The sequence below is a fragment of the Macaca fascicularis genome, chromosome 13, assembly GCF_037993035.2.
Source record: "Macaca fascicularis isolate 582-1 chromosome 13, T2T-MFA8v1.1".
Classification (NCBI taxonomy): domain Eukaryota; kingdom Metazoa; phylum Chordata; class Mammalia; order Primates; family Cercopithecidae; genus Macaca; species Macaca fascicularis.
The window spans coordinates 4,784,227-4,798,034 of record NC_088387.1 but is presented as its reverse complement, the minus strand read 5'-3'; the positions used below and the strand labels follow the sequence as shown (position 1 = coordinate 4,798,034).

The 13,808-nt window shown below is 43.1% G+C and overlaps 1 protein-coding gene across 1 annotated transcript in view; it reads left to right on the top strand.

The window, feature by feature from the left end:
- The window catches only part of LONRF2 (LON peptidase N-terminal domain and ring finger 2), a 40,134-nt gene extending 27,617 nt beyond the window's left edge, over window positions 1-12,517 (top strand). Inside the window, exons 10-12 of the mRNA XM_015433268.4 lie at window positions 3,529-3,691; window positions 6,889-7,038; window positions 9,486-12,517. Coding sequence (XP_015288754.2) covers window positions 3,529-3,691; window positions 6,889-7,038; window positions 9,486-9,680 — 508 coding nt within the window. The 3' untranslated portion in view covers window positions 9,681-12,517. The remainder of the gene's footprint in view (window positions 1-3,528; window positions 3,692-6,888; window positions 7,039-9,485) is intronic.
- The last annotated feature ends 1,291 nt before the right edge of the window (window positions 12,518-13,808 follow it).

The following is a 13,808-nucleotide window of genomic DNA, read 5'->3' as shown; positions in this document are numbered from 1 at the left end:
TCATTTATATACAAACAAATCTAGTCCAACTTTTGAGGTCTAGAAAAATTGCGGCTGGGCTTGGTGGCTCACATTTGTAATCCCAGCACGTTGGGAGGCTAGGGTGAGAGAATCGCTTGAGCCCAGGAGTTGGAGACCAGCTTAGGCAGCATAGGGAGACCCCATCTCTACAAAAAAAATTAAAAAAGAAAAATGTCTATATCCTGCACAAAGCTTTTTCTCTGTCTCTACAGCCAAATCATTTTCAGTCTCACAAAAACGCACTATGCTTGGTTTTCCCCTCCCCTTGTTTCACGTCTTTGTCCAGAGAGGGTGTTGCAGGCCAGCAGGTTGTTCCCCTCTGTAGACTGATTTGGGGACTCAGGACCCTCCCATCCCTTAGGGCCTTGTCAGCCCTACATGGTCATGATGAGGTCACTGCATCCAAGTGCTAACTGTGGAGGAGGCGCACGTGCTCTTAAAGGACTCTGGAGAAAGGGGGCTGCCTCCTGTTCACACCTGCTGCAGAGGAGCCTGGCAAATAGAGTCCACCCACGTGCCCAGGAAGAAGAGGAGACTGCATTTTTAGGGCCACTCAGAATTTTCTACCATAAATACCTAGGGACAGAGCTTTTTAAAATATGTATAGGACCTTTATGGAGAAAATTCTGAAACTTGAAAGATATTCAAGAAGTTCTGAATCAATGGAGAGAAATGCCATGTCTGTTGGTGCAGAGACTCGATGTCGTAGAGATTCCGTATCTACCCAGTTCCCCAAATCTAGAGTAATTTCTGTCAACATCTCCAGGAGGCTTCTTCATGGACTTGCTCAAGCTGATTTTAGAATCCATGTGGAAAAGCAAAAGGCCAAGCCCAGATCTGGCTGAACAAACAGGAGAACATTCCTATAATATCAAGTTTACAAGCCTTAGTAAGTAGACCAATGAAACAATAAGGTAGAGATCTGAAACAGGTCCACTCGTATATGGACGCCAAATTTATAGACAATTGTATGAGAAAAGACAAACTACTCAATAAAGGGTGCCCAGAAAATTAGTGGATAGTCCAAATGAGAGGGGAGAAGAAAACTTTACTTTATGCCATAAATAAAAAATAACACATTTGTATTCCTAATGTGAAATGTGAAAAACAAAATATAAAAACATTTAAGAGGAAATATTGGGGACCGCCTTTATAATTTGGAATGGGGAAAGATTTTTTATACCAGGTGCTGAGAATACATAAAAGAGGGAGAGATTAATAAATTAGCATATATTAAAATTTGATTCATCTAAAGTCAGCACAGTGAAAAAATAAGCTATAAGAGTTCCACGTGCACTGAGAATATAGAACCCTGAAAAGAATGTTATTCCCATCCAAACAACAAGAAAAACAAGAAAAAGCAGATAAACCACAGAACATACACTCCTTGAAGCCATCAGAGAGTGGAGGTTGCTCAGGGTAACCAAACAAGATCCTACCGGGAGAGAGTAGGCAGAGCCCAGGAAGAGACATAAAAGCGTGTAGGAAGAATTCAGCTTTTTTTTTTTTTTTAAACAAATTGCCAATGACCTTGTGTGGGCTGGCATCAGAGTGCAGGTCTGGAGAGCTACACTCACAAAGGGAGTCTGCATCACACACAGGCTCTTAATCACAGATAAGAGGCTCCTTGGTGAGTCATGCCCTGCAGCGAGGCAGGCTTGGAGGAGCTGACATTTATTTGGAGGCCTCTGCTGGTTGCTGGGGGCATTCAGTCCTCCCTTGAAGAGGAATCTTCAGGGCGCCTCCAGGTTCCCCACGCTGTGAATGAGATCATCCTGTTAGATACCAGGAAGAGAGAGTTAAGAGAGAGTTTTATTAAGTGTATAAGTAGAGGCATCCAGGTGGCAGTTTGAATCATTGCTGCTCTTTAGTTTGAGGGATGTGTAGTAAAGCTGCTCACCATGAGGACTTTAGAATCACACTGCCATGAATTCTCATTTCGGCTCTGAATCTCCCTGTGGCCTTAGAGAAGTTAATTCCTCTGAGCCTCCGTGTTGTGTGGGCTTGAATTCGTATATATTATAAACTGCTGTGTGTGGTGCTTGGCACGTGGTAGCGTGAGAATATCACTGGGTTACGGGTGATAGTTACAATCAGAGTGTGGGTAAGAGCTGGGGAGAGCTTTGGAATGAGAATAGCCATATCCTAGAGCACCATTCTGGGTAGTACGGAGCAGCAGGGACATGCAGAGGTAGGGGCTGTGAAGGGCTGGGCTGGTTAGAGAGGGTTCAGGAGAGCAGAGGCATTGGCTCAGCAACAGTCTGCAGGGCCGCGCCTTAGGGAGGTCAGACAGGAGCCTGTCCAGTGATCTGAGCAATTCAGAGGGCATCTCTGACTACTTTTGGAGGCATTTTAATGGAACGGTAGGATATGGAGGAGTGAAGGGGAGGCAAGGAGATGAAGGCAGTGGCCGGGGACTGCTTTCCACAGCACTTTGGTTGGGGAGGGCAGAGCTGGCAGAATTGGAATGAGGTGAAGACCTTGTGGGCAAAGGCAGGAGGGAGGAGGAGCTGAGTGCCTTTGAAAGTGGAGGACTTGCTGCCCCAGCAACCAGCACCAGCAGAGGCTTCCAAATAAGCGTCAGCTCATCCACGCCTGCCTCACTGCAGGACATGACTCACCAAGGAGCCTCTTATCTGTGATTAAGAGCCTGTGTGTGATGCAAACTCCCTTTGTGAATGCAGCTCTCCAGACCTGCACTCTGATGCCAGCCCACACAAGGTCATTGGCAATTTGTTTAAAAAAAAAAAATAGCTGAATTCTTCCTACACGCTTTTGTGTCTCTTCCTGGGCTCTGCCTACTCTTTCCCTGTGGGATCTTTGTTTGGTTACCCTGGGCAATCTCCACTCTCTGATGGCTTCAAGAGACATATGTTTTGTGGTTTATCTGGTTTTTCTTGTTGTTTTTCACACTCTTTTTAGTGTTCTGTATTCTCAGTGCACGTGGAACTCCTATAGCTTGTGTTTTCACTTTGTTGACTTTTGATGAATCAAATTTTAAGTGTGGGCTTGAATGCATATGTATTATAAACTGTTCCATGCGGTACTTGGCACGTGGTAGCATGAGAATATCACTAGGATAAGGGTGATAGTTACAGAGTGTGGGTAAGAGCTGGGGAGAGCTTTGGAAAGCCGAGTGTGTGCATGGCACCAGCTGGGCAGTCCTGATGTTGCCCCGCCAAGGTGGCTGAGGAGCCACATTTGAGATTTCATCTCTTCCCATCTCTCGAGTCCTTCCCAAAACACTAGCCCATTGGAACTGCTAAGGCACAAGTCCTGTCTCACCCGGAGCCCTTCCCCTGCAGCCACCATCACCACTATATTTAGCGTCTAACACAAGCGACCATGTGCACGTGTCTCTCAGCGACAGTAACCTTGCTGGTCTGATGTGGAGACACCGTTTTGTGTGGCTTTGTATTCCTTTTAAAAGCAAACCCTCATCCAGGGAAAACTAAAGGCCCCCTGCCTTTTAAAAATCACAGTCATTTCTCCCAACCATCTCTTCAGGCTTTCAGAATATGGATGCATGCTGGAGATTAAGGACGTGAAAACGTTTCCCGATGGAAGTTCTGTTGTAGACGCGATTGGCGTCAGTCGGTTCCGAGTGCTTAGCCACCGTCACAGAGACGGCTATAACACAGCGGACATTGAGTATCTTGAAGATGAAAAGGTAAGGCTTATTGTACTGGTGTATTTTGTAGAGGTCTGTCCTCTTGTTTCCCTCTTGCGTTGTGGAAAAGCTTTGTCAAACTTGTACTGACAATATTACTTAAGTCCTTAATTCGTCACTTACATTTGTTTGTTTGTTTGTTTTTGAGTCAAGGTCTCGTTCTGTCGTGCAGGCCAGAGTGCAGCAGCATGATCTCAGCTCGCTGCAGCCTTGACCTCCCGGGCTCAAACGATCCTCCTGCTTTAGCCTCCCCAGTAGCTGGGACCATAGGTGCACACTACCATACGTGGCTAATTAAAAAATTTTTTTTTGTTGAAACAGAGTCTCCCTGTGTTTCCCAAGCTGGTCTCAAACTCCTGGACTCAAGCAGTCCTCCCACCTCGGCCAAAGCGTAGTAGTCCCAAAGCGCATGAGCCATTGCCTTCGGCAGTTATTTATTTTCTCAGTGGATTTTTACCTGAGCTGGGAGCTAGTACAGAAATCTCCTTTAAAAAAAATGATCTGGCCGGGCGTGGTGGCTCACGCCTGTAATCCCAGCACTTTGGGAGGCCGAGGCGGGCAGATCACGAGGTCAGGAGATTGAGACCATCCTGGCTAACACAGTGAAACCCTGGTTCTACTAAAAATATAAAAAATTAGCCATGCGTGGTGGCGGGCAACTGTAGTCCAGCTACTTGGGAGGCTGAGGCAGGAGAATTGCTTGAACCCGGGAGACAAAGGTTGCGGTGAGCTGAGATGGCACCACTGCACTCCAGCCTGGGCGACAAAACAAGACTCCATCTCAAAAAAAAAAAAAAAAAAAAAAAAAAAAAGGCCTTACTGTACTTAGGCAACATGTAAACCTGCACATTGCAAAATAGGCTTGTGATTTGCTATTGGATGCTCTAGCCCTGGAGCTGGCAAACTTTTTCTGTAAAGGGCTGGATAATAAGTACTTTAGACTCCACAGGCCATATGGTCTCTGTCAAAACTACTCAGTTCTGCCCTTGCAGTGCAAAAGCGGCCATAGACAATGTGTGAAGGCATGAGCATGACGGTTTTCCATTAAATGTGATTTCCGGAAACATGGTGGTGAGCATGGTTTGACTCAGAAACAGCAGTCTGTCAGTCTCTGTTCTCTAGATTGGTATTAATTCAGAACGTGACAAAATCTACAACTTAAAAATACCTCCCAAAGCTAAATAGAAAAGACTTGAATTTATTACCCCTTAAGAATTTTTTCATGTGTCTCGTAGAAATATCAGGACCTATGATTTGACAAATTAGCAAAACATTTTGAGAGATTCTCCAACAGACTGACACAAGGATGTCCATAACAGTCTTACTCCATTATAGCTCCAAACCAGGAACAGTCCAGGTGCTGATCACACTTGAGTCAGTGAACACATTGTGGTCCATCCATGCAATGCAATACTACCTGTCAATAAAAAGAAATGAACCACTAGTGCACTAAACAGTATGGATGACTCTCATAGACATGCTAAGTGAGAGATGCCAGACGCAGGGCGAACACATACTGCGTGGCTTCATCTGTATACTTCCAGGAACAGGCAGAACTAGACTCTGGGGACAGAAGTCAGAAAAGGCTTGTGGGGTTGGCTTTGTAATTGACTGGAGGGGGCGGTGAAGAATCTTTCTAGGTAGTGGAAATGTCTATCTGGTTTTGGGTGATGGTCAGACTGGTGTATACAGTTGAGAAATGGTGTATACTCTTTGAGAAGACTCTTTGAGCTAAACAAGATCTATGCACTTTTTGGTCTGTACATTATACTGCAGCAAGAAATTTTAAAATACTTAAAAGGAGGAAATCCTTGGAATTATCGTATTCCTCTTTTAAATTCTTTGGTTGACATTTGGAAATGTGGAAGTGAGGGTACACAGCCACCCCACATCACACTAGGAGTCATTTTTGGGGCAGTCGTGTACACTTAGGATTTGTGAATGGAGTCACACCCAGGGCGCTACCTCTCTGCCTCCTCCAGCTGCGGTTTCTGGTCATCCCAGTGCAGAGGAGCAGAGCAGGGAGCCCAACCCCCAGACTGGACCAGAAAGCTGGATTTCAAAGCTACGGCTGAAAGTGATCATCTTCAGGGTCTCTCTGCGGGGTGGACAGACCTGACAGCAGGGTTTATTGACCGTCGTTGTAGATGACAGCTCTTCATAGTGTATGTGTTTATTTTAAAGTGGGGGCTTAAATAGATGCAACATGAAACAATTTTAGCTTGCTTTTACAAGAAAATCCTCTATCACATATGAATATTTGATTTATATAAATCAAATTGAGGGTGGTGTATGCATTACATTATAATTTCTCAGCACACCGTAGTTTTTGTAGGTACTGGAATTTTATAACAGGAAAGGACCTGCATGGTTTATTCCTGTTATACAGATGAGAAAACTCTGCCCTCACGAGGCTGTGAGACTGGCTAGATTCACACAGGAGAGTTGGTGATGAAGCCAGAACAAACCCTGGTCCCGTGATTCCCAGTTCCATGCTCTTCCTCCTCTGCCAGGTGTTCCTGAACAGGAGCGAGGCATAATTTAATGACAGACATGACAGTGACATAGGGGCCAGAGGCCAAGCTTGGCCAGTCTAAGGTGCTGTGGCCGACGACAAGCTGGAGTCCATCAGCCCAGGCCAATGTAATAAGGATAGTCTTGCCCTATCATGCCTTTAGGAATATAGTTTGGTGATATGGAATACAATTTTTAAAATGTCACCCTTTGGCTTGGTAATTCTATCAAGGTCTCTAGGAAACTATCCTGAGGAAACCATACCTCCCTCCCTTGTCAACAAACAAAAGAAAACAAAACAACTTTTGCATAAGTGTTTATATTACTGTGTTATTTTTAAAAATAAAAAGCTAGACTATTCTAAATAACTTACGTGAATAGTTAAGTAAATTGGCATGTATCTCAAATATAAAATTGCATGCAGCCATTGAAAATTATTCAAAATTATGTGAAACGTGCTTATATTATGGTATGAAGAGAAAAATCAAGATACAATTAATAGATTTCAACTATGCAAAAAAAATGCAGATTTCTATATTGGGCATGTACCATTTTTGTGAAATTGATGAATTATTAAAGTGCTAAATGCCACAAATCCACTCAGTGGCAGTGTAGAGGTCGCTAACTGTGTTATGTGCATTACCATGGATGGTTCATACGGCCCTGCCTTTTTCCCTGATCAGGTGGAGGGTCCGGCGTATGAAGAACTTGCCGCGCTCCACGATTCTGTGCATCAACAGTCTGTTTCCTGGTTCGCGTCTCTCCAGGATCGCATGAAAGAACAAATTTTAAGTCATTTTGGGGTAATGCCAGACAGAGAACCGGAGCCTCAGGTATGCTCTCCTTTTTCCTTTATAATTCTGTTATTTCCTGCTGTCGTGTGCTGAGCCATCGTTCTGGTGGAGAGCCTGGCAGTATGATTGTGGGTACCCCAGTGTGGTTGCTTATGAACCAGTTCTTCTACTAACAGCCCAAAGGAGCACCTACTGTGGTAGCACAGGACTTGTGAAGCAAAACACCAAAGGCTTTCTAACAGAACAGTTTCTTTTCTAACAACATTTTATTCTGCTTGACTGTCAGTTTGCAGCCCTTTGCTTCTTTCACTCACACCTTAAAATTTATGTAGTAACTTTATTGTATTGGCACGAACACTCCACCTTCGGCACATAGCATTGCCTTGCACCTGGTATACAGATGTTGAATAAGTGAAGAGAAAAATCCCATCCTTCTTGTGACATTAGAAGCATGACTTCCTTGTCCTGTAAGGACCCTGCCGCCCAGCTGTCATGGGCTTTCTCCAGTGCTCCCTACGCGTACTCTTGGTGACGCTGGTTCTTTAAGCAATGAATGAGCCTCAGGTTTGTGGAGCATTTCTAAGCTCAGGTGGCCCTCTCCTCTGCATTAGATGGGAGAGCCAGGCTGGGCTGGTTTAAGATTGTGCCTGAGAGCGTATACCTCCCACCTGTACACGGATGCCCAGCTGTCAAAGACAGTACGGGAGGGAGATTGGCTCTCAGCTGGTTTAGGGTGATGTGAAATGTCTTTTGTGTCTTTCCCCATCCACTTTAACTTTTTTTTTTTCTATCTCTTGGAGCTTCTATATTTTACCCCCTGCCTGAATTCTTTCTTTTCCAAACACAGAAAAATGCTTTAACTGCCAGAAATAGCCATTAAGTCCTTTCTGGCTTGCCCTTTTTGCATAAGCCTTTGTTCTACAATGTCCTGGAACTCAGATTCAGAAAACATGATGGTTAGACTGACTTGCATTAGGATATGAGTCACTCTTTTTCTAGGAGTTTTTGTTTATTAACCAAATTAATCCATCTCTACTTGGCAGGTATATTAGCTTCCGACTACTGCTGTTAAGAAATTTCACGAATGTGGTGGCTTAAAGCAACACATATGTATTTATCTTCCAGTCCTGGTTCTGCAGGCCAGACTATGATCCGGGTGATGGCAGCATGTGCTCCTCTGTGGAGGTTGTGAGGGAGAGTCTGTTTCCTTGCCTTTGCAGCTTGTAGAGGCTGGTGGCAATCCTCGGCTTCCTTCCTCCATCAGAGCCAGCAATGTTGCTTCTCTCTGACGGTCCTTCCAAAGCCACGTGTCCCTCTGACCACAGCCCAGGAAGGACCCTATATGAACACATTGGGCCCATCAGGATAATTCCCCCATCCCAAAGTCCTTAACTGAATCACATCCTCCAATTCGCTCTGCCATATAAGGTACCATATTCCCAGGTTTCAGGAATTAGAGTCTTTGGGGGAACCATTTTTCTGATGACTACAGAGGGATTTTAGGTAATATATCGATTTTTATATGAGGTCCTTCCCATTAAGCATGCTACTCAGTTTTCTTCTTTCTCTGCGAGATGAGGCGGGGAAAAGAGTGTGAATCTGTTTAAAAGGTTGTTTTCTCCATCTGTGCCCTTCTCCCTCTGAAGGGCAGGTTGATGTCTTCCTCACAGTGACTTGGGCTACCCCCAGTGAGCTTTGGCCACAGTGCTATTCCTAATCCTCCAGTATAATCTACCTCACCCTAAACTAAGGTGACTCCAGAGTCCACCCTCCCAGCTCTTGTTGGCATCCTGCACATTTTTGGAGGAGGAATAGAGTTAAGAATCCTAGACCCTGGAAACAAAAAGGCCTGGATATCTTGGTTCCAATACCAAGAATATTGAGAACAAGTTTATGATTGGCTTTTGCCTAGCACTTAGCCCAGAAGTGCTCTGTTCGATTATGTGAAATAAAGGTTATTTGGTGGCATAATAATTCTTATGTATATAATTTGTGATAACTCTTACATATGATATGCATACATATATATGTTTCATACACTCATTTGCCACATTGAGTATGTCACTCAAACTTGTACACATACTTTTAGCCCTTAACAGTATTATGCTTTATATGGCATGCTTAAGACGTAAAAAATAATAGCACAGAACATTGGAAAGTGAAGGTTAAAGTGATGATCTTCTCCTCTGACCAGTATATACTCTTAACTGAAAGCTTGAGAGAACAGAAGCAACTGATTCATAGACTCTCCCTGTGGAAGATACTTCTGTTTGCGGATTCTTCCTTTTGTGGTTCCCCCACCTTTAAATGTGTGCCGTAAAAGTAAACGATGTATTTTGAGAGCTGAATGAATTGTGAAGTAGCTCTGAAATACAAGGTGGCATTTAATTCTTGCTCACGTGTCTGTTGGCGGAGCAAAAGACTGTGTTGGGGAACAGGCTTGCATTTTCAGTGTTAATCTCACTTTCCTCTCATCTCTTTTGCAGAGTAATCCCAGCGGCCCTGCCTGGTCCTGGTGGATCCTGGCCGTGCTGCCCCTGGAGCGCAAGGCTCAGCTGGCCATCCTCGGCATGACCTCACTCAAAGAGCGGCTCCTTGCCATCCGACGGATATTAGTCATCATCACGCGTAAGATGAATAGTCGGCAAGAGCTGGCTAATGCCAGGGAGAGAAATAATTGATTTTTCTCTCTGTCAAGGTTTCTGGAAGCCCTTGTACTTTTATAAATGTCAGGCATGGACGAATAGCCGTCCACTCATTGTGCTTTGTCAAGTGCTTGTGGATAAGGTTCCAAAATGGGACGCTTGCCAAACATTGAGTCCTCAAAAATGACAATTCTGTGTCTGGTGGGATCTGATCTTGTACAAGGTTAGCCTGAAGTCTGAATGGAGCCCATAGTTGGAAAAAAAAAAAAAACCTAAGAAAATCTCTTGGAAGCAGGTGCTTGGGGAGTACAGTTCACTGACAGCACAGGACCCTGCAGATGGTTTACATGTGGTTTAGGTTTCACGAGAAAGGAGGATTCCCTTCCCAGTCAGGATCTTGCTCTGCCAGATGGTAAAGGCATGCTTTAGTGTGTAGACAATATGGGGAACCACGTTTTTATCTGGAAGTGGATTTCTTAGAACACAGGCTAACCAAAACTACGCTTAGGCTTTGCGTGTTGCTGTGAAGTTGTCTGTGAAATTGAATAATCACACCATTGTTCAGTGCAGGAGCCCAAACTAGTCCTTACCCAAGAAGTAGTAGCCACCGGATAGAACTGTGTTTAATGTCCTGTTGTAGTCCCAGGTGTTGTAAATTGCATGTTGTAATCAAATGAATGTCAAAACATAAGAAAGTGTACCTTGGATATAGAAAAACCTGAGAACAGTATAGTTCACTGGAGGAGATACATATATATATATTTACACACAATAAAGTGAGCAAAAGTGAGTTAAAATTGTATATGCATTGGGATGTCAAACATAAAACCACCAAGTACAAAGAATGCCTTGAAAGTAGAACCTTGTCTCATTGCTCAATGGTTACTAAGCATTTAGGAAACAGTCATCTTTTTCTGTTGGGATTTGCATTAGAAATTAGCCCCATCCATAAATTTCAGTTTACTATCCGTTTATTAATATACAAGAACATTAAAAATCTGCCATGCCATGGTAATCTGTCTGTTCCAGGAAAATAGATCAGAATATACGAAGGGAGGATGGCCGGTGTGGGATGTAAATATTCAGTAAGTTTTTCTCCAACACTAACCTAAAATTATCTTTATTTTTTTGAAAGAAAGTTTTACGGTGATCAGACCAGGTGTTATCTGTTACAGGACAGTAGTGTAATTTCCATTGTGTGATGCACGTTGGTGATATTGATTGGAATAACTGAATCTGAGATACTTATATGTTCTTTCTGGCCCAACCAGCTGGTACATTTAGTTGGCTTCCTCTATGAGGTGAGTGTTCTTAACCAGAGGGTCACAACCACTAAAGAACACGTCACAGCTGCCAGTTTTGCTTTGTTCATTGAAGGCGTATGTGATGTTTCAGTTTTAAAATATACATATCTCATAATATACAATATTGATGGTATATCAATCCATCAAGCATTTTGTTAGAAAGATTTTATAATATTATTAATTTTTCTTTTAGTTTTCAGTAGATAAAACTCAGTCTCATCGTGGAAGTTAGAAAATACCAGCGTCACTTAATTATAAGGAGAAGATGTGAAAGTATTTTCCAATCCAATGTTTCAAGTGCCTCACTTATTGTGAATCTCAGCTATCATCTTGAGATGGTTTAATGGCAGTTTGGCCAAGTGATTTCTAAGAGATTTTATGAATTTATGCATTAACAATAGTATTCAGCTTTCTTAGGCATTATAACCTAACCTGATCATTTGATTGGAATAACTGAATCAGTCATTGATTGGAATAAAATAAATAAAACAAAATGCATCTCACATGCCCGAAGACCTTTACCAGAAGTGGTTCGTGAAAATCGATGTGCATTGACCATTCTCGGCCTTTCCCTTTTGGAACATTTTTTTGTACCTTCATATCACAGCTGAATAGTTGTCATTGCTGTTTCCATTTGGAGGTGTCTAAATAACCACAATGTGATCACAGCTTCTCCACGAGGCTTCCTGAAGTTTAGTTGGTAAGCTTGCTACATCATTTGGAACCTGTTGCTTTCTCTTCCTCACTCTTTAAATGTCATAAGGTCACACAGTTCTTGGAATCAGAACTATTCACTTATTTCTTCACCGTTCTGCCTGGCTTTCTGAGCCTTCTCATTCTGTGTGTTATGTAAAAGCCTGAACAACAATGATGACGCAGACGAGAGCAACACACATTTTTATTTTTTGGTAGAGAGGTTTTTATTTTTTTGATACCAGAGGGAATTAACTATGATCACGTCGTGCTCTCTCTGTTCAGCATCACACCCCCGCATACTGCAGCGTGGGAGCAGATTGGTACTTACCGAGCACTTAGAAACATCATGCATCAGTAACCCGGTCAGGGTGACAGCATCCTACGGTCATGTCATGAAGAAAGCCTCCTTTTACAAACCTAAAAAAAACAACCCCCCAGCTTCAGTTTGCTACCAATCAAGCTAAAGCAGAATGGTCTGCTTCCTCCTCCGCCTGCCCCCTTCTGCCTCTTTTCTGTTGGGGAGATGCCAATTCTAAGGGTTTCTCAGAAAATAATGTAATCTCTCATTCAATGTCAGGACATTCCAGCTTAATTGTACTGAAAGTGCTCCAGCAGTCATGCTCTCGTTACATTGGAATAAAAGCAGAAAACAGTAATAGCAGCGTGGGGAAGTCATTTTTCTTCTTGAGGAACAATACATGCTGTTCGGTATTTTTCCATTCATTGCTCAAACCTGCCTGTGTCTTTGAAATGCAAGTAGGATCCCAAAGGCAGCATTCTGAAAGCCTGTGGCATTTTTAGCATATCCCATCCCCCCATGTGTGTCCTCATCTTCAGAATCGAAAGGATACTTTTTAAAGTTTCAAAAGAAAATAATTTAAAATGTCAAGGTTTATCCATAGAAACACAATAATTCTTAACCAATTCATGTACCAAATTCAACAGTATTATCTCATTTTTAGGGTCACAAATTTTTTTGCACTTAAACCTCCTCCCTCTCTCAAAACAAAACAAAACAAACAACAACAAAGCAAACAAACAAAACAAAAAAACACACCAAGACTGTTCAACAAATTGTATCTCAATATATATTAAGTCTTACCACAGGACTTTTGAATCATCAAGGAACAATTGAAGTTTATGGATGGTAGAATTACAGTGAACTATGTTATTATCACTTTATTATAAACTTTCTGGAAAATTGACAGTTGTTACCATCAAAATACTCCATTGCCTGTATTACATCAAATTTGTTATAATTTTTAAGTGCTGTTAAAAAATACCCATCTGTTTCTTCTCCTTGTTTTCTTTTGTGCCCCACCACTTAAATTACTTGGGTAAATACCACTCTTCAAAATTTAAATACTATCTATCAAATAAGAAGAAGTGTGAAAGATACGGAGAAGAAAGGTGATAGCAAATTAGAAGAAAATAAGTGTGGCTGATTTCTTTTAGTTGAAAGCACAAAGTTTTATTTTTCCCCAGTATACCTATCAAGTAGGGTAGGGGGGTCCCCGTCTCCCCATTTTTTTTCTCTCTCTTTTTTTTTTTTTTTGAGATGGAGTCTTGCTCTGTTGCCCAGCCTGGAGTGCAATGGCGCAATCTTGTCTCACTGCAACCTCCACCTCCCGGGTTCAAGTGATTCTCCTGCCTCAGCCTCCTGAGTAGCTGGGACTGCAGGCACGAACCACCACGCCCGGCTAATTTTTGTGTGTTTCTTGGTAGAGACAGGGCTTCACCATGTTGGTCAGGCTGGTCTCGAACTCCTGACCTCATGATCCGCCCGCCTCGGCCTCCCAAAGTGCTGGGATTGCAGGCGTGAGTTACCGCGACCAGCCCATCTCCCCATTTTTTTAAGCACAGACAGCAGTGGCAGTCAGTGGAAGGAATTCTTCCCCTTCAACATCATCCTTCCCGAAGGCCACATTCTGTTTCTATTGTTCACCGAAACCTACTTCCCAGGGAAGCCCGTTGTGGATGGGAAAGATGAGCCGCGTGAGCCATCGCCCACGCAGGGAGATAACTGAACCCCTTTGCCAGCGTCACCCCCTCTCTACTGGGGTGAGACACTTCCTTCGGAGCACTGGCTCTGCCTCCCAGGGGAAAGTCGTTTTCCCTTTACGACTCCTCACCTCAGCCTCACCTTGACTTTCATTTCTCAACT